We start from the raw sequence: 20,455 nt of genomic DNA, 5'->3' as shown, positions 1-20,455 counted from the left end.
ATTGGTCAAGGACCTAAACATAAGACCTGAAACAATAAACTGCATAGAAGAAAGCATAGTTACTAAACTTATGGACCTCTGGTTCAAAGAAGATTTTATGAATTTGACTTCAAAGGCAAGGGAAGGAAAAGCTAAAATAAACAAATGGGACTATTTCAAACTAAAAAGCATCTGCAAAGCAAAAGAAACCATGAAGAAAACAAAGAGGCCACCAACCAAATACAAGAAGATATTTGCAAAAAATGCCTCCTATAAGGGGTTAATATCCAAAATATATAAAGAACATATACAACTCAACATAAAAAAACACACAATACAATTAAAAAATGGACAGAGGACTTGAACAGAAACTTCTCCCAAAAGGGCATGCAAACGGCCAACAGCTATATGAAAAAATGCTCAAGTTCACTAGCTCTTATGGAAATGGAAATCAAAACTACAATGAGATATCACCTTACACCTGTTAGAATGGCTATCATCAACAAGACAAATATAATAACAAGAGTTGGAGAGGATGTGGAGAAAAAGGGGCCCTTATACACTGTTGGTGGGAATGTAAATGGGTACAGCCACTATGGAAAACAATTTGGAGGTTCTTCAAAAAATTAAGAATAGAATTACCATATGACCCAGCAATCCCTCTCCTGGGTACCTAGCCCAAAATTTTGAAAACATTTATCCGTAAAGATATATGTGCTCCGATGTTCACTGTGGCATTATTCATGGTGGCCAAGACATGGGAACAACCAAAGTGTCCTTCAATAGATGATTGGATAAAGAAGATTTGGTTGATATATACAATGGAATATTACTCTGCCATAAGAAAAGATGAAATACTGCCCTTTGTGACAACATGGATGGATCTTGAGATTATAATGCTAAGTAAAAAAAGTCAGACAGAAAAAGTCAAGAACCATATGACTTCACTCATATATGGGATATAAAACTGAAAGCAACAAAGGAACAAAACAAACAAATAAACAAAAAGTCATAGACACAGACAACAGTTTAATGGTTACCAGAGAGTAAGGGTGGAGGGGAGCTGGTAGAAGAGGGTAAAAAAGATCAAATATATGGTGATGGGAGGAGCACTGACTCTGGGTGGTGAACACACAATGAGATATAGAGATGATATATTATAGAAACGTGTACTTGAAACCTATGTAATTTTACTAACCAATGTCACCCCAATGAATTTAATTAAAAAATAAAGCAACAATCATATGAAAACTGCCTATTTTTATTACAATGGATTACATTATTTTTATGGGAGCTGGTCAGCAGCATTCACCAATAAATGTTGAATCAATTTTCACCTCCTTTTTGGTGTTTCCAGGGCTTTGAGTGTTTCTAGTATCTAAAGATTTGTAATTATAGAGAAGTGTCTTGACTTTCTGAGCAACAGAGATATCTAAATAAAGTGTGACCTTTGTGTAACCAGAAGGCCATGATAAATTGTTCCTGTGCTCTTTACCTTCTATGGAATGTTGTATTGATCTCTCTATTTTTTCAGGTTAGAAGATTGAAATAACTCTGAAGAGTCAGAAGCCATTTAAATATTTTCACAAATGCATTTCTGTCCCCTTTTCAATTTTTTTTACTTTGTTTATGCGACTTACCAATCAATCTGTCTGACTTTTTTTTTAACATTGTCTATATAAAGATATAAAGAAATTCTCTATTCTTTATATCATACTGTCAATGATCTAGAAGGATTGTTTTCTCATTTTATGATCCTTTCATCTTGTTATTTGGGTTAGCAAGGAAGAAGCCAATATATTAGTGAATACAGGAAACTTCTGAGTAATATCAAAAGTTCACTTTTTAAGGAACATATTAGTCATGAAAGGATTGAAGACAGAGAGCCACAGGGTTATATGGCCCAAAGAGGGTTTAATGTTTTGTGTGTTTTACAAAATAATTTTCACATACTTGAAAAGAAAGCCATTACAGATAGGGGATGTTGAGGAAGAATTACTGTTTTTATGACATAAAATGTCACTTGCAACAAAAAGACATGTAGTTGTGGAAGATGAAAAGGGAGGAAAATAAAAGAAGACTTATTTTAAAAAAAGCAAAAGAACAAGAAAAACGAAAAAGCACTTGAAGCTTCTGAGTATTTCCCCTGTGCCATCCACATTGATCAGTATTAGCAACTGAATATGGGGTGACATCTTCTTTCCTTGACTTTCACTCCTACAGGGATACCAAACTATGAGAAAACTGAACACATTGTATGTGAGGTCTGTACTTTCTGGCAGATTCAATATTTTACAATAATTGTATTTGCGTGTGCATTTTGGTCAAAGAAAGAGAAGGCAAGGAATAATAGAATAAATCATAAAAACCATCTGTATTTATTGAGTGCCCACTATTTGCCAAGTCTGCACAACACACTTACCCTGTTTCATTTATATCTCAGAGGAGTGCTCTAGAGTGGTATTATTTCAGTCCTGATTTTACTAAAGAGTAAATTATGGCTCAGAAAGGTTAAGTAATTTGCCTGAGACAGCACAGCTAGTGAATAATTCACAAGTCTGTTATTTCTGTCTCTGAAATGCGTGCTCATATCTATAATGCTGTGGCATGAAGAGTTGAATCTAGGAAAGGCAGGAAAGCAATCCAAGAGAAATGAAATGTTTTCTATCCCTGGGCTATTCATACTATAGCAGGAATAAGACAGTACCTCAAGTTACATGAGATTACAAGCTAAATATTGAACATTTCATTAAGCATCAGTTTAATTTTAATGAGACCGTAGGAGAAATTTCACTCAAAAGTGCTTGAAATTGCTTTTAAGTTTAAACAGACATACATTAAGAGAAGGATGCAACATGGCCATGAAAGCTAACTTAAAACATATGCTTTCATAGAAATTTTAAACCCGTAGTCACTGTGTGATTTATGCTGCCAGACTCGGGGGTAAATTCATTCCATCTCATCTATTGAAAGGATGCTTAGGTAGAACAGTCTGAGAAGTGCTCTACTAGAGAATGTCGTGTATATAACAAGGAGAAATTGGATTTCAATGGGGATACTTTAATACATCATTGATTCTGTGAGTTTTGAAAGTCATCTATGATGCCAGGAACCGTCTTTTTCTCTGTCGTCTCACTGCTTTTTTGGTGCCCCAACTAGATGTGCCTGGAGGCCTCTGACTAGCCTAGGATCCTTTACTCCCTCTCCATTTTGTTTGATTCCAGTTTCAAAGGGAGAATTATAAAATACCAGTCTGTGTGTATAAGTTTGGATCAAAGCAAGATCCTGTTTGCTTTATTGACCTTTTCCTAGGCTCCTTTCCCCAAAGCATAAGCTTTCTGGTCTTCGTGTCTTGGATGCTTGATAATCCCTATGGCCTTGGGGCTCACGCTTTATCTTGTACTTGAAGGTTTACCTCTTTCCCTGTCTCTGCTCTTCTTCAATGAACATTTTGCCACCCACATTTTCTATCTATCTATCTGTCTGTCTATCTATCTATCTGTCTACCTGTCTATCATCTACCTATCTATTGTATCTATCATTTATCTATCTATCTAGCTATCTAGATCTATATTTTAATAAGAAAAAGTATCTCTGTCAGCTACTTATATTTTATTTTCTTCAAAACTTGACACATTTCAGTGTGCAATATTCTTTTTGTCAATAAGTTTCGAAGCCACACACTTCTCAAAAGCATCTGTAAAATTTTGCTCTTGAAAAAATAAAAAAAGCAAAACAGCATTTTCAAGGCATTGTAGAGCTTCAACCAATTAGGAAATAAAACTTTAATATTACTCCCAAATGGCAAGTTATTCCAGGTTATGTATGAGATGCTTGACAGAATTATCATAAAGCACACATTCATTTTCTTTACTCATTAGTAGAAAACTTTCCTTAAAGTTTCATGAAAATGGTATTGTTGTTTTAAGATTTACTTGTACATTATGGGTAGTAAAGGTGCTTTAAAAAAAATTCCAGCATGTTAGTGTTTTCTGTTGTTTTCTTTTTGCTGTGGAGTTTTTTGTTTGTTTTTTTTTTAGCTGAGCCATCCTGCTACCTGTTGGCAGCTCAGCGGCTGCTCAGCTCGGGCTGGACTGGAACCGCTGTTGCTCAGAACTCAAACTCTTGAGCAAGCTCCTAACCAACTGAGCCACTCAGCTGGCCCTTGTTTTTGTTTTTTTAAAAGATTTTATTGGGGAATTGGGGGAGGGGAACAGCGCTGGGGAATCCGGGAAGGGGGACAGACAAGTTGCTGTCCTTTTGTTCTTCAGTCTAGTTTTGGAGGACGTCACTTTACTGGCCCATGTTGGTATTATCATTGTGCTCTTCCCGGGTGAGGCAGTTCGATTGCCGGCCTCTGGACGGCCGCTCACGGTGGCTCATGGCAGCTCACACTGGCTGCCGGCCACACACAGTAGCTTATGGCAGCCCACTGCAGCAGGGGCTCCAGCCTATGCCATCACCGGAGACTCACAGCAGCCCAGCTCCAGGTTGAGCTGTTGTTCACCATCTTAGCTGTAGAGGGTGCAGTGTCACTGGCCCTCATGTGGGATCCGAACTGGGGCCCTGCTGCTCAGAGTTGGCATCCCAAGCCAGCTCCTAACCAATGTGCCACTTGACCGGCCCTGCTATGGAGTTCTAAGCAGAACTATTTGAGTAGAATTTCAAGACTACCTTGTAGTTTTCTTTGTCAAAGCACATATGTGGCTTGATTCCCAAAGTTGAACAGAAAGGAGCTGGTGGATTTTTTTGCTGAGGTCAGTGTTCTCATTAATTGAAATACCTTTTAGACATTGACTGGACTTATCATGGCTGTAGGGAGAGCCCAAATCCTATGTCTTCAATCTTAGAAGCTTCAGGAATGTCTTTTGCCTGAAAACCAGGGCTCTTCTTGATTTTCCTGACCTGTGTGAGATTCAATGTTTCTATGAGATTGAAGGAGTGGATGAGAAGAGCCCAATCCCTCAAAGGCTAATGTTAGACCCATCACCTGATATTGTGGGGAAAGTATTTCCTGATCCTCAGACTATGGGAGTCGCCACAGTTATGTGCTCCAGGGTCCATTTGACTGCTTCTGTGTAGTATTACCTTTTAGTATTATTTCTTTTCCCTGCTGCACTTGAAGTTCCACAAGGGTTGGGGTCATGTCTGTCTGATTTACTTGCTTGTGCCCTAGCACCAAGCTCAGGTTTATTGGTGCTCAGTAAATATCTGTCACTGAAAACTTAAGGCTTTCTAGATAACATGGGTGATGGAAGAGCTCTGAATGATTTCATATGACGGGATCGTAGGTTTTAAACCAGAGAAAGAAATATTTGGAGGCATGGCAGAATAAATAAAATATTTGAAAGATAATCAGATGGAAGGAGGAAAAGGCTAAGGAAGCAGTAAGATAAAATAGAAAACACAAGCACCCCAAGAGTTAGACAGATCTGCATCAGATTCTTGGCTTGATCACCTTCTAGTTTTGTGACAAAGGGCAACATGTTTTATCTCTTTGTCTCATTTGTAAGATGAGTATATTAATGGTAACTTCACAGAAATGTCACAATGATTATAAGATCTGCTCATTTAGCAGAGTGTTTCTCATGAGTAGTTACTTCAAAAATATTACATGTTATTAGTGGTATTTTTTTCTTAGTATAATTCCCAAGTAAAGAACTGAAGAAAAAAGATGAAAAGCTTTTACTGGCCAATTTCAACTCAATATATATCAGATCTTTCTAAAATTTGAGCCATCTAATATGAGAATGTGTCATTCTGAGGCAGCATGCAAAATATTATATATGTGCAGAGAAAACTTGTTTTATGGGTGAAAGATGGTGAACCCTCTATGATTATGTATTATCTTTCCAAGTACACAAAACGGTGAAATTTCATGCACTTATCCAGGACAAATTGTATAATGTCTTTGTTTCTTTCTGTAGTTACTTTCCCCATCACCAATTGCCTGATATTTTTTTAATTTTTTATTTTTTTAGCTGAGCCATCCTGCCACCTGTTGTCAGCTCAGCGGCAGCTCAGCTCGGGCCGGGAATCGAACTGCTAGTTGCTCAGAGCTCGCACTCTTGAGTGAGCTCTTAACCAACTGAGCCACTCAGCCGGCAGCCCAGTTGCCTGATATTTTTAACATTTTTTCTCTCCTTCATAGAATCATCATTGAAAAACATTGCTCAATTAAGCTACAGAAATCCAACCCTTGTTATTTAAAAAATTTAATAGATTTGACATAGTAAGGATTGTATATTGTTGTTTTGTTTTTTACTTGGAAATTATTTTTATCCATCACCTAGGGCAGATAAAAAGAATTAGATACATTAAATATTCTTAAACATAGCTTTAAATTTCCAAAGGCATAATCATGGAAATGGATCACTGATTTGTTTAATTGGGTATATTTCATATTTCAGTTTGGGAAGCAGCACATAGAGAACCTCTTCAGTGACCTGCAGGATGGGAGACGCCTCCTAGACCTTCTCGAAGGCCTGACAGGGCAAAAACTGGTACGTGACTTATTTACAAGGAAGTTCACATTAACCTTAGGAGAATTTCACACCAGGAACAGACTCAGCATAGTATTATGAGATCTTAATAAAATTCACTAATTTACCAATTACTGATGTAACTGGCAATATAGGACCTATTCCTGAATGAAACAGCCTCACAGTATTATTTTCATTTTGGCATCATGCAGAGGAAGAAGGTGAAAATGTTCAGTATATAATTTATGATTATTAATAGATATTTGCTTTCAATATTTGGTATCTTTGTTATTGAATGTATTTTTATAAAGGCTTTTATGCATAACCTTTTACATTTAATTTATTTTTTATTGTGCTAAGAACATTTAATATGAGATATGAAAATGGGAGTTGCTGTTCATATAAAATTTTGGTTATGCAAGATGAGTAAATTCCAGAGACTGACTCTAAAACATTGTGCCTGTAGTTAGTAGTATCTTATTATGCACTTAAAAATTGATTAAGAGGGTAGATGTCATTTTGGGAGGAAATGCAGCAGGCATCATAATAGTAGACTTTCTAAATAAAGCTCTCCAACTGGGGCTGGCCAAGTAGCTCAGTTGGTTAAGAGCTCACTCAAGAGTGCGAGCTCTAACCAACAGGGCCGTCGGTTCAATTCCCGGCCCGAGCTGAGCTGCCACTGAGCTGCCAACAGGTGGCAAGATGTGTCAGCTAAAAAAACCCAAAAAACAACCCAACTCTACAACTGAATGAACTAATTAAGCCCTATATTGTAATGAATTATGCAGATGTTATTTTAAAAATTAAAGGACAGGATATGACTTTTGTGATTGTGAGGGTTAGAACATCAAAGGTGATTGAGGTCTGAGCTTCAGTGATGAAGAAAATTAAGATAATATTCACAGAAATTGTTTCATTTTACCCTATTTGGCATTATATAATTTTGCTAGGCCCAAATCTCTTTGAAACTTTCCTAAAAAGTCGAGAAATTAACTCACTTATCTATTTTATTAGCAAATGTCCTTGTGCACGCTGATGTTCCTCTCTCTGGTCATGCAGTAACCCCTATGGGGCCACAGAATGGAGAGATCATAACCAAAATAGCTTTTGTAAAGAACACAAAAATGCTATCATTTTTCTTGAGGAGTGTCCAATTCATGCTATGAAAGTCCTGTGACAAGGACAATTAGCCCAAAGCACTTAAATTCATTATATTAATGCCTCACAGTTTGTGTTCATTTAAGATATTCAAACTTAGAAGTGAAATGTATAAATTGTTCCATTTGTAGTCCATTGTCAGTCTGTCTTCTGGGCAGTAAACATTGTTCTCATTTTGTTTTCAGCCAAAAGAAAAAGGATCCACAAGAGTTCATGCCCTGAACAATGTCAACAAGGCACTGAGGGTCTTGCAGAAAAATAATGTAAGTGGAGCCCTGGACAGAGTCTGCATACCATGGGGACAGCAGGCTTAATGTCTGAGTGAGGCCTTTGGCCACAAATGCAGAGAAAAGCACCTCAAGTTCTCTTATAAATCAAAGCAGTTATTATTAAGAGCACATGTTCTAGTTCATGTGTGTCTGCTTATAGCTAATGTGATTCAGGAAGTCAATGCATGCAGCCACAGGGGGTAGAGAAAGGTGTGGCCGAGACTTGATGGGCAACGCCATGTTGCTTCCTGATTGTACTCAATGAAGTTACGTTTGGTGGACAAATTCTGAACTCAGTTCCTTTTTAGCAGTGTTCTGTGCAACAAATGGCTTTTACTAGGCTGAATATATATATATATATATATATATATATTTATATATATATATATATTATATATATATTACATATATATATTATATATATATTATATATATATTTTATTATGTATAAAGTGTGTTGCAACAGGATAATGATAGTTTGTTTGAATTCAACCAACATTTATTAGACACCACATCCAAGTATGAAAGTTACACAGAAAAACCACTATTTCAACTCACAATAAGAACTGCAAATTTGTTTTCCATTCCTATGTTTGATTTAAAGTTTAGATAAAAATATATGTGTGGTATTACAAAAGGTCAACAATCATACCTAAGTAAGTGTGGAGATTAAAGGAGTTCTTGTCTTCTCAGAGTGATACTGAGATTCTTCCCCTCTGTCATGGCATTGGAGGCAGCTCTCCTTTCTCATTAACTTCCCACAGTGTTTCTAATCCACCAATCCATTTACCAGACACTTTTAGTAGTTTCCTAACTACATCTCTCTTTCTAGGATAAATTCAAATAAATTGATCATATACTCTTGAAATAACCAGTCAGTGATAGATAAGTAATGATGTATATTCCCTCAAATGCTGCTCAGTTCATCTGGTACAGAGATGACGTCATGTAGGAAATGGAAGGGAAGGCCATGCAGCATTTGGTTGATTTTCTGAATGTAGGGTTAATTGTCATAATTAACCTATGGAAATTACAGAAATATTATATATTTGTATTATTTCCTGAAGTGATTAACTACATTTTCAAATTTTCTGCAGGCAGAATTACATGCTCTATAGAATGCTTGCCTCATTGTTAGCCTGATTGAATCTTTTGAAAGATCAATTTCATATAAATTAAGAAAACTGTTTAAAGATATTGAGAGTTCACACAAATAAAATGTCTTTTTTAGGTATCAATTCCCTATATTCTATTATAAAATATATAATCAAGGAAAACAGCAGAAAATTCAAAGAATTATTAGATTCAATCTATTTGATAGTTGATCTCTACCCACCAAGAAAATGTCATATTAAAAAAACAGGATATTGGATCTCCTATAAAATAGTAGATTAATGTAGCCATGGATTTTGTTGGATAAGAGCTTTGGATTTTTCATGTACTAATTTTTGATTATGAATTTGTGGGTTTCCTCTCTATGTTATAATTATTCATTTCACAGTTTTGAATATAGGACCAATAGAAATCCTGACGACAAAACAGAGAAAGCATAAAATAAAATCTCTGTATCTTTGAGACAACCAAATATTTCTTAGATGTGAAATCAAAGCCATGATTCAAAAAGAAAAAAGTTAACTTGAACTTCATCAAAATTAAAAGTTGTTCATATGTTCTGGATATGAGTCCTTTATGTATTGCCAATATATTTTCTGTCCCTGTTGATTACATTATTATTCAGTGGTGTCTTTTGATAAAGATAAGTTCTTCATTTTGATGAAGTTCATTTTCATAAATGCTCACTTTATAATTTTGTGTGAAAATATTTGCCTTCCCAAAGTCATTATGTTATTTTTTGTTGTTATCTAAATAAGCTTCATTATTTTACCATTTGAATTTGGATCTATATTTCATGTGGAATTGATTATTGAATTCAGTGTGAGGAATGGGTTAACATTCAGGTTCTTTTTTCATTTGGAATCTAATTGACACAACACCGTTTATTAAAAACAATGTTGCTTACCCATTGCTGTCCAATACCAGGTGTGTCATAAAATTTTGTCGATACATACATGGTTTTATTTCTGCACTTCAGCTCACTTCCATTGTTCTATTGGGTTGTTGAAAAAGTCATGACGCATTTTTGCAATGAAAAACATAGAAAAAATATGTCATGACTTTTCTGACAACCCAATATTTGTCTGTACTTGCACAAAAATCATGCCATGTAAATTACTGTAGTTTTATAATACATCCTAATATCTGGTGAACTAGGTTCTCCCACTTTCTTCTTGTTCAGTATTTTCTTGGTTGTATTGATTCTTTGTATTTTCATATTCATCTTTTTGATTACCACATAAATCCTGTTTGAAATATAATCAACATTGAGTTAAATCTATATTATTGAACATTTGAGATCTCCCCTATGATTTTCCCTTATAGTGTTTTTTAATTGTAAGTTTAACAGAATGAGAAAACGAATAGAAAAAAGTGGGCCAAAAACTTGAACAGGAACTTCACAAAAGAGGATGTGCAAAAGTCCAAGAATAATATAAAAGTGTTGAACCTCAGAAATAATTGGGAAAATTTAGATTAAAACTGTAATGAGATGCTAATATGAACTTAGAAAACTGGCTGAAATTAGAAAGGCTTGGGATGACCAGTTAGCTCAGTTGGTTAGAGCATGGTGCCGATAACACCAAGGTTGCCGGTTCGATCCCTCCATGGGCCACTGTGAGCTGTGCTCTCCTTAAAAGAGTCAACTATGCCATTGTAGCATGAAAGCAATGTGTAGCCAATGACCATGGCTTTTCCCCAATAAAATTTTTTTTAAAAAATAATAGAAGGTATAGGGTCACTGTTACATGATTTCTTTTAATTAAATTTCAAAACAGGCAAAATGGTTTCATGGGTTTAAAAGTCAGAAGGGTAGTTACATTTTGGAAGGAATGAAGCAGTAAAATGCGTAAGTGAATCTTCTAAGGTGTTGAAAATATTTCATGGTTGGTCCTGGTGGTTGTTACACAGAATATTTGCTTTGAGAAAGTTCATCAAGCTGTACGCTCAAGTACAATTTTCTGTATGTATGTTATATTTCAATTTTTTTAAAAAGTTAAAAAAAGAGGAACCTATGAAATGAAAGCAAACCTGACCTTACTACCTCTGAAGCACCAAACAATGGCCGATTTCTCAATCTGACTATAGACCACCCTGTATTTTCTCATGAAATTGCTCAACGAAATGTGATAGGTGAATATATAAAATTAGAATATGACTAATGCAATTTATGGATATTTTCTCAGAAGATCATATTTCTTACCTGTTACAGAAAACCTTGAGAACCTTCCATTGTGTTAGCAAAGCCCCCAAAATGAGGCTTTAAATTTGAGAAGGAGCCCTTCAAGAGTAGATTTCCACAATGCTCCCATTTGAGCCAGGGCCTTAAAGCGGAATAGCGGAAAACTGAAGTGTCTGTGTTAAAGGACAGAATTGCAAATAAAACATTTTCAAGTGGAAGCCAAAACCGAGAGTGAGATAACCTTTACCTGAATTAGCCTCAGGCCAAAAGACACAGAATATAAGTGTTCAAAGGTAAATTTATTATCACTTTATTCTTCTCAAGTATTTTGTAGTGAAAGAAAGTACAAAAGAAATGGAAACTATTCCAAGGGACATGCTTATTAGTCTCTGATTATTACCATAAAAAACAAACACGTGATTAAATCAAAGAGAATGTTCAAGAGCAGGATTTTTTCCTAAAGATGGGATTGGGTATTCTAGCTCAGATGAATAAATGAGCCTGGGGCAGGCTATAAATAAACCAACATATTCAATAAATAGTAGATAGGACTATTTTAAATTTCCTTTAAAAAAAATCACAAATTCTCAAATTAGAATGAACAATGGGAGGTGTCGACTAGAGATTTTGCATAATCATACCTTAAACAGAATAGCGTTAGTGTATTTACATACAGCATATTATTTATTGAGCGTCTACTATGTGTTAGGTTATATTCTCGGTAGTGGAAAACTGCAGTGATAAGAACAAACACAACCTTTTATGTCATGGAGTTTACAGTCACATGCCAGGGGACATTAAACATATATTAATACTAAAGTGTATATAGTGATAGCTAAGTGAATGAAGAAGAAACAGAATAGGAGGTGTGGGAATACTTCTTGGTTAAATTGTCACATGGGTAGAGACTGGAAGGAAGTGAGGGAGTGAGATATGGGATTATCTATAGAAAAATGGTGCAGGCAAAGGGATAGACAGAACTTGAGAAGAAAAAAAAACATTGGGAAGCAGGACTCAGTAGGTAGATAGGACTGAGTGTGGAAAAAAATGTAGAGAAGGGGATCAGAGAGGTAGCCAGGTGGGGCTGGGAAGGGGAAAACATGGGAAGCCATAGTTAGGGTTTGAACTTAGTTCTGAATGACACGACAACGATTAAAAGTAAAAGGGTTATTGTAAATTAAATGGGCAATGAAATAAATTCGTTTAAAAATCAGAGATAGAAATATTAATAGGAAAGAAACATAAGAAAAGTATTTTAAAAACATGCCATTTTTATCCAACAGTTATAATCAATAAATGAAACACAAGACAACTTACTGAATAATAGAAATATTACGAAAACCACAAGGAAAGATAGATGGAAATATCTTTTTATTCGGAGCCTTTAATTTGCCATTGTCAGATTACAACACATTAGAAACAACAACAAAAGAAATAGAGAACAAGAATAAAATAAATCAATTGTAGATTTGATAGTGATTTCCTACCTCTTGACTCTCCAATGAATAGATGATTCTATAAAATATGTGTATTATGTATAAACCCCCTCCCCCATAAAGTTGGATTTGCAAGAAAAGCATTTATGATTTAATTTAAATGAACCAAATCTAAATCTGAGCTCTCAAACAGGCATTCAGAAAATTCTAACTTTGTCATCAGTAGGAATGTTTTCCCTATCCCTAGGGACTGGCCAGAAATCAGTAGATCTATGTGATGCCTTTCAGGCAGGGATAAAGCCATTCATATTTAATCCATGAAAGTATCCACCGATATAGTCACCATCCAAGCCCAAGTGTCTTGTGAAGCCAAGTGTTTCATTAACAGTCCAGGTATGAAACAGATGGCTTATGCAAGGACAAAATTGAAGAGATTGTAATGAAAGGAATATATACAGAAATGTAGGCAGAATTGAAGGGACTAACAATAAATGGTGAAGCACCCAGGGACCAGCATGAGTTAACAGACTTTACTACTGTTAAACCTAAAGAGACAAGGGGAGAGGGAGCTGATATCTTAAACTGACAAAAGCTCTAATCTTGTGGGAGGGGCAGCAATTGTGACTGGAGGTATCTAAGTAATACAAATACTCTCAAATCATGGTCCGCTAGGGGAGGTGGGAGAGATCCATACCTTAGTCTCTCTATCCAATCATCTATTGTTCTGCCAGTGCTTCTCATTGGTTGAACCCAACCAGAAACCAGAGAGTAAGAGATCCCAAGTGAAGGAGTCATCTCCTACTAGATGGGTCATCTCATACAAAGAAGGGATGAAGAACTTGGGAGGGGAAGCAAACAGAGAATAACTAGTATTCCAGGTATCTCTATGTACTTTTTGGTCAAATGGGAACTTGGAAATTTTTACACTGAGTTCCCTAATATTGTTGAGAGCCCACCCTTGCTGGGTGTACCAGGAAGCCATTTACTTTTGAGATCATACTGTCTCTTCCATTTGCTGACAGGGTGTGGAGGTGGTTTTTGCCTAATTTTGAAACCAGCTGATAACACATTCCTTCCCATGTTTCGGAGGAACACCAGAGCCAATAAAGGAAGACAAAGAGAGTAATTTCTAATTTCTGCCCTTCTATACAAATTTCCTAAAGGCATAGTAGAAGATAAATAAAACAGGTTCTTGCCACATGTACAAATAAAAATGGGTAATATATTAGGCTGCAGCAAAAATCATTAAATACATAAAAAAAGAACTTTTAAAGTGTATACTTTGATAATAATAACTAGAAATTAAGAATACTTTTAAAAATTCAATTTAAATTAGAATTTGTTGTATAAGAAATCCACCATTTTTGTAGGAAAAAGTATTCCATGGGCAAACCCTTGAGAAATGGCCCAGGTTTTCCCTAGAGGTTTAATTTTTGTCTTTGCTTTTATCTTCATTAAAAAAAAGATAAATGAATTCAAGCTTCCAACCATAAATGTTACAAAAAGGAAAAAAAATGCTCTAAGGAATGTGAGAAATAAAAGATACATGAAAAATAAATAAGTTAGAAGGAAGAAACACTGTATAAGTTTAAGAGCTAGTTATTTGTAATAAAATAAAATAATCTGTTATAAATTGAATCAGGAAAAAGAGGGAAAAAAGCAAATATATGCAATTTAAACATAGTAGGAACATATTAAACATAAGCACAGAGATATAGAAACAAAAAATGGAATCACACTGAACTATATGTTGATTATAAAAAATCAATTAAATTGGATATATTCTATTTAAAATAATAAATTACAAGAATTAACAAAGTGAAATGTACAACATATTAATTAGTAACCAAGACAACTTAAGAAATGAAACATAACAAAACCCCCCACAAAGGCTTTTGAGTCCAATGGAACCAGTGGTAAGTTTATTCAAACTTTTAAGAAATTGATCATTGCTATTAGAAAACCATAAGGAGTGTCCCAATTCTACAAATCTATCCACAAATCTAATTTTTAAAATCACTCAAAAATTTTTTTAATTAAAAAAAGCTCTCCCTGCTGTTAAAGGGTCTTAGAAGCTTCCTTTTGAAAGGATACTTTGTGGTAATTTCAAAATCTAAGGTCAAGGTCATTTTGTCTTCTCTTTTCATTCCTAGGATCCACTCCACCTTGACCTACTCCTCTGCTGTAAATGCGTAGTTGCAACACATTCCCTGGTTCTAAACCAGCAACTCAATTTGCCCCTGTGCTACAGTTTCCTTTCTCTGTCCTGCCTTCTAACCTGCTATCCTTACTCAAATGCCACTCACAGCTTAGCTCTGTGTTCTCATTTGCATTCTCTCTGGTCGCTGTTTTAGCATGAAGTTATCCCTGCTATCAATAATTTATTTTCAAAAACCACTTATTGAGAAGAAAGTACTTTTAGGTGCAGTGATACCTTTATTACAGTATTTGCTGAAAGCAAAGCTCAGTTTTAATAATGCTGGCCGTGGTTTCAAAAAGCAAACAAAAAAAAGTATAAAATTCTGTGACAGAGGGGATGACTCTACCGGATGGTTATCCTTGTCTACATGCCAGGTCATGGTCAAACGAATTGCTGGAGAGGGGGAGGACGTCCCCCCTCTATCCTTTAGTTCTTATAGTAGGACTAATAGTAAAATAATAAAATTGATAGAAGACTAGATTAACAGGAGACAAAAACAATTCAATATGTGTGCACGGGAGAATCACAATATGATGCTCAGATCATAACATGTGGCTCAAAGAAATGATCGAACCGGACATTTTCACCTTTTTATGCCTTTTTGACAAAACAAAAAACAAAAAACGGTGCAGCTGGTTAGCTCAGTTGGTTAGAGCGCAGTGCTCATAACACCAAGGTTGCCGGTTCGATCCCTACATGGGCCACTGAGCTGTGCCCTCCACAACTAGATTGAAACAACTACTTGACTTGGAGCTGATGGACCCTGGAAAAACACACTGTTCCCCAATAAAATCATTAAAAACAAAACAAAACAATATTTTTGTGAGAAATTGACAGGACAAAGAAAATTCGTGCTTATTAGAAAGGAATCTAAGCCAGGTTTGGGTAGTCGTTAGTGAGGAATCTAAACAAAGTTTGGGCTTGGGTAGTAAGTTACAAGCCTTGTTCATACAAGCTTTCCACTCTGGACTTTTTTAACTATTGTGATAAGGTTCTTTCAGCCTTCAGAAGCAGGGAGGGCATCTGTCACGTGGAAGATTTATCTCCTGCTATGAAGGGGGACAGAGATCAGGGTTTTCTTCTTGCACAGGCAATTTCTTAAGTAACTTTAATTTAAAATAATTAATAAACCATTGTGGGATATCTTGGAGTGGCCTGTCCTTGGCCCTGACAGTCTCCACAGCTGCCATTTACATATTTGTGATTCGTTGAAGTTGCAAGAGGAAATCACAGAGAATATGTAACCATCTCTCATACTGCTATTTTATCATTCCTTGCCTTTCTCCACTCTTGTTTGTGAGTAGTCTCCTTCATCAGACATTCTGAATTCAGTTCTACAGGCCTTTAACCTCACCTTCTCTCAAATGAAACCATAATTAATGGGTCATTTAAACTTGTTTATTGATAGATTTTCTCCCCCTTCGATCTAAAACTAAGTTCCATTCAATGAGCTTCCTCTACTAGAGATTTGCACTTTTAATTATTTTATGTGTAGGTGAATAATGATTGAGTTTTTTCACTAGTAAAGGAATTTAGCCATTAAAAATCTGGTGGGGAGATTTAACTGACTGTGGTGTTTTAAACTGCTGTCCAGATGCATTATATCACCTGTCTTTCTATTCATTGGCCAATCCCAGTTTGTTTCATCTTCTTCCATCCCAAGATTTCCATGATTATACTTTATGAATCTCAATGCCTTTTTAAAATTAAATTTATTGGGGTGACATTGGTTAATAATAACATTATATAAGTTTCAGGTGAACATCTTTATACTCTATTGTGTGCCCATCACCTGAACTCAATGCCTTTTTGAAGTTACAGAATGCACTCCACCATTATTTTAAAGATTCTTACAAAAAACGTAGTGTTAAAATACATCCTGGGCATATACCAGGACTTTACAGATTTCATATGATTTAATATTAGCTGACACAGTTGTAGATCTCATAATTACGTTCAGTACACCACGCTTATCAATTGTCTATGACAAAGTAGCAAATTTCTGCCAAGTAATTTCAATGTATAATGTGAGATCGCACCAAGCAAATAAGATTATTGTTATGCATTATTAAACCACAAATCCAAAGTGAGTATTTAAAAGGCCTAGGGTGAAAATTCAAATGTCAGCTGTGTTCAAATATTTATGTAATCACATCATTGAAAATTGTCACTGAATTAGATTGAATGGTTGTCAAATGTCACTGATATGAAAAATGATACAGCATTCACTCTTGCTGGCATATGAGCTTAAAGAGGATTCTAAAGTGTTCTTTTAACTAGTATTTTATGTGTTCTTTAAGTATTCAGAAACTTAAATAGCCATATAATATATATTTTGGAGTATGTCAGAACATAATATCTTTGACCGAATATAAACTACTTCCATTTATTACTCATAAAATCCACTGTTCGGATATTCATTCCAAATATTTAAGTCAGTTTATGTTAGACAATTATTATTTCTTATACTAAATTTTCAGAACACACAATAGGCATGTAATATGTCTGCACCTTACATATATTCATTATAGGGATCCAGGAGAAGTTTATCCTTTTAACCCTGTCACTCATGAACTGCAGGATATTTGTCAAATGATTCCATGACTTTGGTTCCGCTTCATCATCTGTGAAATGTACTAGTAGAAATGGTTGTACTTATTTCAAAATATTCTCCTATGGAATATAAAAATATACACAAGCATCTCTGTAATCTTTAAATTCATATTGAGATGTGATGTGACATTATTACTCTTAAAATGGAGTTGATTCTCATTTAAAATAATTTCATCAGGTGAATTATCACTCTTCCCCAGTGCCTTTCTTGAAGCAAGGGAAAATAGTATGTTTTTCCTTGCATATTCAACTTAAAAATGGAGATCTTTGGGGGTAGTTATAATAATATAGCTATAAATTGTATTATAATTTAATTTTTTTTTCTTTTTTAAAAAAATATGTATATTTTAAAGAAATTTTATTGGGGAACAGTATGTTTTTCCAGGACCCATCAGCTTCAAGTCAAGTAGTTGTCTTCAATCTAGTCGTGGAGGGCACAGCTTCTTGGCCCGTGTGGGAATCAAACCAGCAACCCTGGTGTTATGAGCCTGTGCTCTAACCACCTAACCTAACCAGCCACCCCTAAAATTTTTTTCTAATTAAAATGAATGTTATTCATGTATCTTAACATTTTTTCTTTGTTGCTATTACCCAGTTTTTTTCTTGAAATCAGTATATATGGCTCAATATTAGAAATCTGTGACTACTTTATAGCTACTATATAGGTCCTTGTTGTCACTAAAGTGGCATTCTATATTGCCAGGTGTAAGAGATTTATAAAAACGTTTATATTTATAAAAATTCAAGTTAAGTAATGTTATATTGAAAGTGTATTTATCTTTTATCTTATTCTATGGTGTGAAATTATTATTGAGTACAGTGTCCATTTTCTCAAACCCTCTAGTAATAATATTGCACCTACAAAATTTTGCTTAGTTTTCTTATAAGAGATACCTACCCAAAAAGTTTCATTCTGCATTTTATGTTCAATAAGGCTACTTGCATTAACACTTCCATTTTGATATATTTGTTTTATTTTCTTTCACCCCTTTAATGTTTATATTTTCTTACCATTATAGATTTTTAAAATTAACTACTTCAAACCATTATTGTCAAAGAGGCAGTGTATAAGCAAGTATTACAAGAAAAAGTTCCATTAAAAAGAATTACCTTGTGATATATGATTATGATCATAAACACATTCAAAATATAGAGAAAATTTAACTTATTTCACTAATCTAAGCCGTTGGATAAAACAGTCCATTTTTTTAGTCAATCTCTGTCCTCAATATTTCATACGTGGCATGTGGCCAATGGTAAAAAATATTTAATGAATGACTAAATACGTAACGCTTAACCACTGAAGGTAGGGATATTATCTTCATAGGGAGTACCCAGAACTAAGTCTTTTGATGTATTCTAGGTCAAAATGTGCTTTTATAATAAAAGGTATATCCCAATGTAAATTTCTATATTTGAATAAAATAAAAAAGAATCTTTGAATATGGAGATTTGAGAGGGAATAGAGAAAGCCTGCCAGTAGAGAGCCAAGTCCAAAATGGCCAATGCAGCCTATTCTTTAGTTGTATATATTGAACCATTCATCATTAAATAATAAAAGATTTAGTACATGCATCTCTCAATGGAAAAATAATAGGTACGGTTTATGCCCATAAGCCTTAAAATGTTAAATTAATCTTAAACACAGTATAACAGCATATGCTGCAGGGCAGTGAAACTACTTTGCTTTTCCTGCATTTGTGATCTTTTAAATGCATTCTATTTGGAAGGACTATATAAATACTTGAGGAGTTTCTCTTCAATATGGAGAAGTCTCCTTAGCTTGACTACATGATGACAGATGTTTTATAAAAGGCACATTTAAAAAGCAAATCCTGTTTGTCTAGAATGTTGGAAGGAAATTCTCAGTGATAAGCCATTTATGAGAAAGAAATGTATGGGTATGAAAGAACCAAATAAATAGAAGCTAGAAGAACATGTGCAAGGTGGAAGTATCAGGAGGGATCGTCAGAATAAATTCCAACGTATGGTATTTCCCTAACTGTTAGTTATTGCTTCAGATTCTGCCTAAGAAAATCGGCCCAAACTTTGAAAGATGATATTTCATGGTTCCTTTCGTAATCTTGTCGTTCTATGTGAAGTTATTGTATAAGTTTAATTTGAAGCATTTTTTATGAATTTAAACTCACATACCAAGATCGATAAGTTTAAAAAGCTGGTTTACCATTATCTCCACCCCTTCCCTACTTTAAAAAAAAAAAAGCTCAGGTTATATTCTGCATATTAAGGAACAAAAGTGACTCCCTAGGATAAAATCTTGAAATCTGAAGTTTCTGGAAGAGCCATATTCTTTGAAACAAATGTAAGGAACCTTCAAGCCCTAACCTAATATGAGTTGGCGGAATGATATAGGATGTGTTTTCATTAGTGCCGATAGCCGTGGAATGTCCTTCTCAGTGGTTGTCTAAAAAGGCAAGTAGTGGCAAATATCACTCATAGGAAAGATGATGGTTCCCTATTGAATGAGATATAACTTTCTACAACATCCAAGTTAGAACTGCAAATACTTAAATGATTTACAAACCCAAACTGGAAAAGTTTATCCATCTTCCTGCCACCACTGAAAATTTAAAAAGCATGACAAAATTTGTCAGAGCTTTATTCCTCCGAAGTTGATCAGAGACATCATAGGATTGTCACTCCCTTGCTTTTATTTACCATTTCCCCCCACCCCTCATTTCTTCTGTTCTGCCCTAAGAACTTCCATTTTCATTATTTGGCTGTTGCAATTATTTTTATTTCAAATATTCTGCATTCTAAAGTCACTGTGTATCATTTTATATTCGATGAACTCATCCTTCTAGTATTCTTCTTGTACTGCTACTTAAAAATAATATAAACTTGTCCAGGTTAGTAATCTCCTTTCACTAAACTATCACATTTCAGGTTTGCTTTAAATCTTTTTCTTAAGTATTCTTGAATCTTAAATATAGCTACATAATATAATTACATATATATGTTGAATCTTGAATCTTAAATATATCTATATCTATCTGTCATCT

At 34.8% G+C, this 20,455-nt stretch overlaps 1 protein-coding gene across 1 annotated transcript in view; it reads left to right on the top strand.

Moving 5' to 3' along the window:
- Window positions 1–20,455, top strand: part of LOC109388440 (dystrophin) — a 1,592,311-nt gene that overhangs the window by 512,749 nt on the left and 1,059,107 nt on the right. The window contains exons 3-4 of the mRNA XM_019653146.1: window positions 6,390–6,482; window positions 7,805–7,882. Of these exons, the coding sequence (XP_019508691.1) occupies window positions 6,390–6,482; window positions 7,805–7,882 (171 nt within the window). The remainder of the gene's footprint in view (window positions 1–6,389; window positions 6,483–7,804; window positions 7,883–20,455) is intronic.

This window comes from Hipposideros armiger, unplaced genomic scaffold, assembly GCF_001890085.2.
Source record: "Hipposideros armiger isolate ML-2016 unplaced genomic scaffold, ASM189008v1 scaffold_197, whole genome shotgun sequence".
In the NCBI taxonomy this organism is placed as follows: domain Eukaryota; kingdom Metazoa; phylum Chordata; class Mammalia; order Chiroptera; family Hipposideridae; genus Hipposideros; species Hipposideros armiger.
Note: the sequence above shows the minus strand (reverse complement) of the source record. Positions and strands in the feature narration are given on the sequence as shown.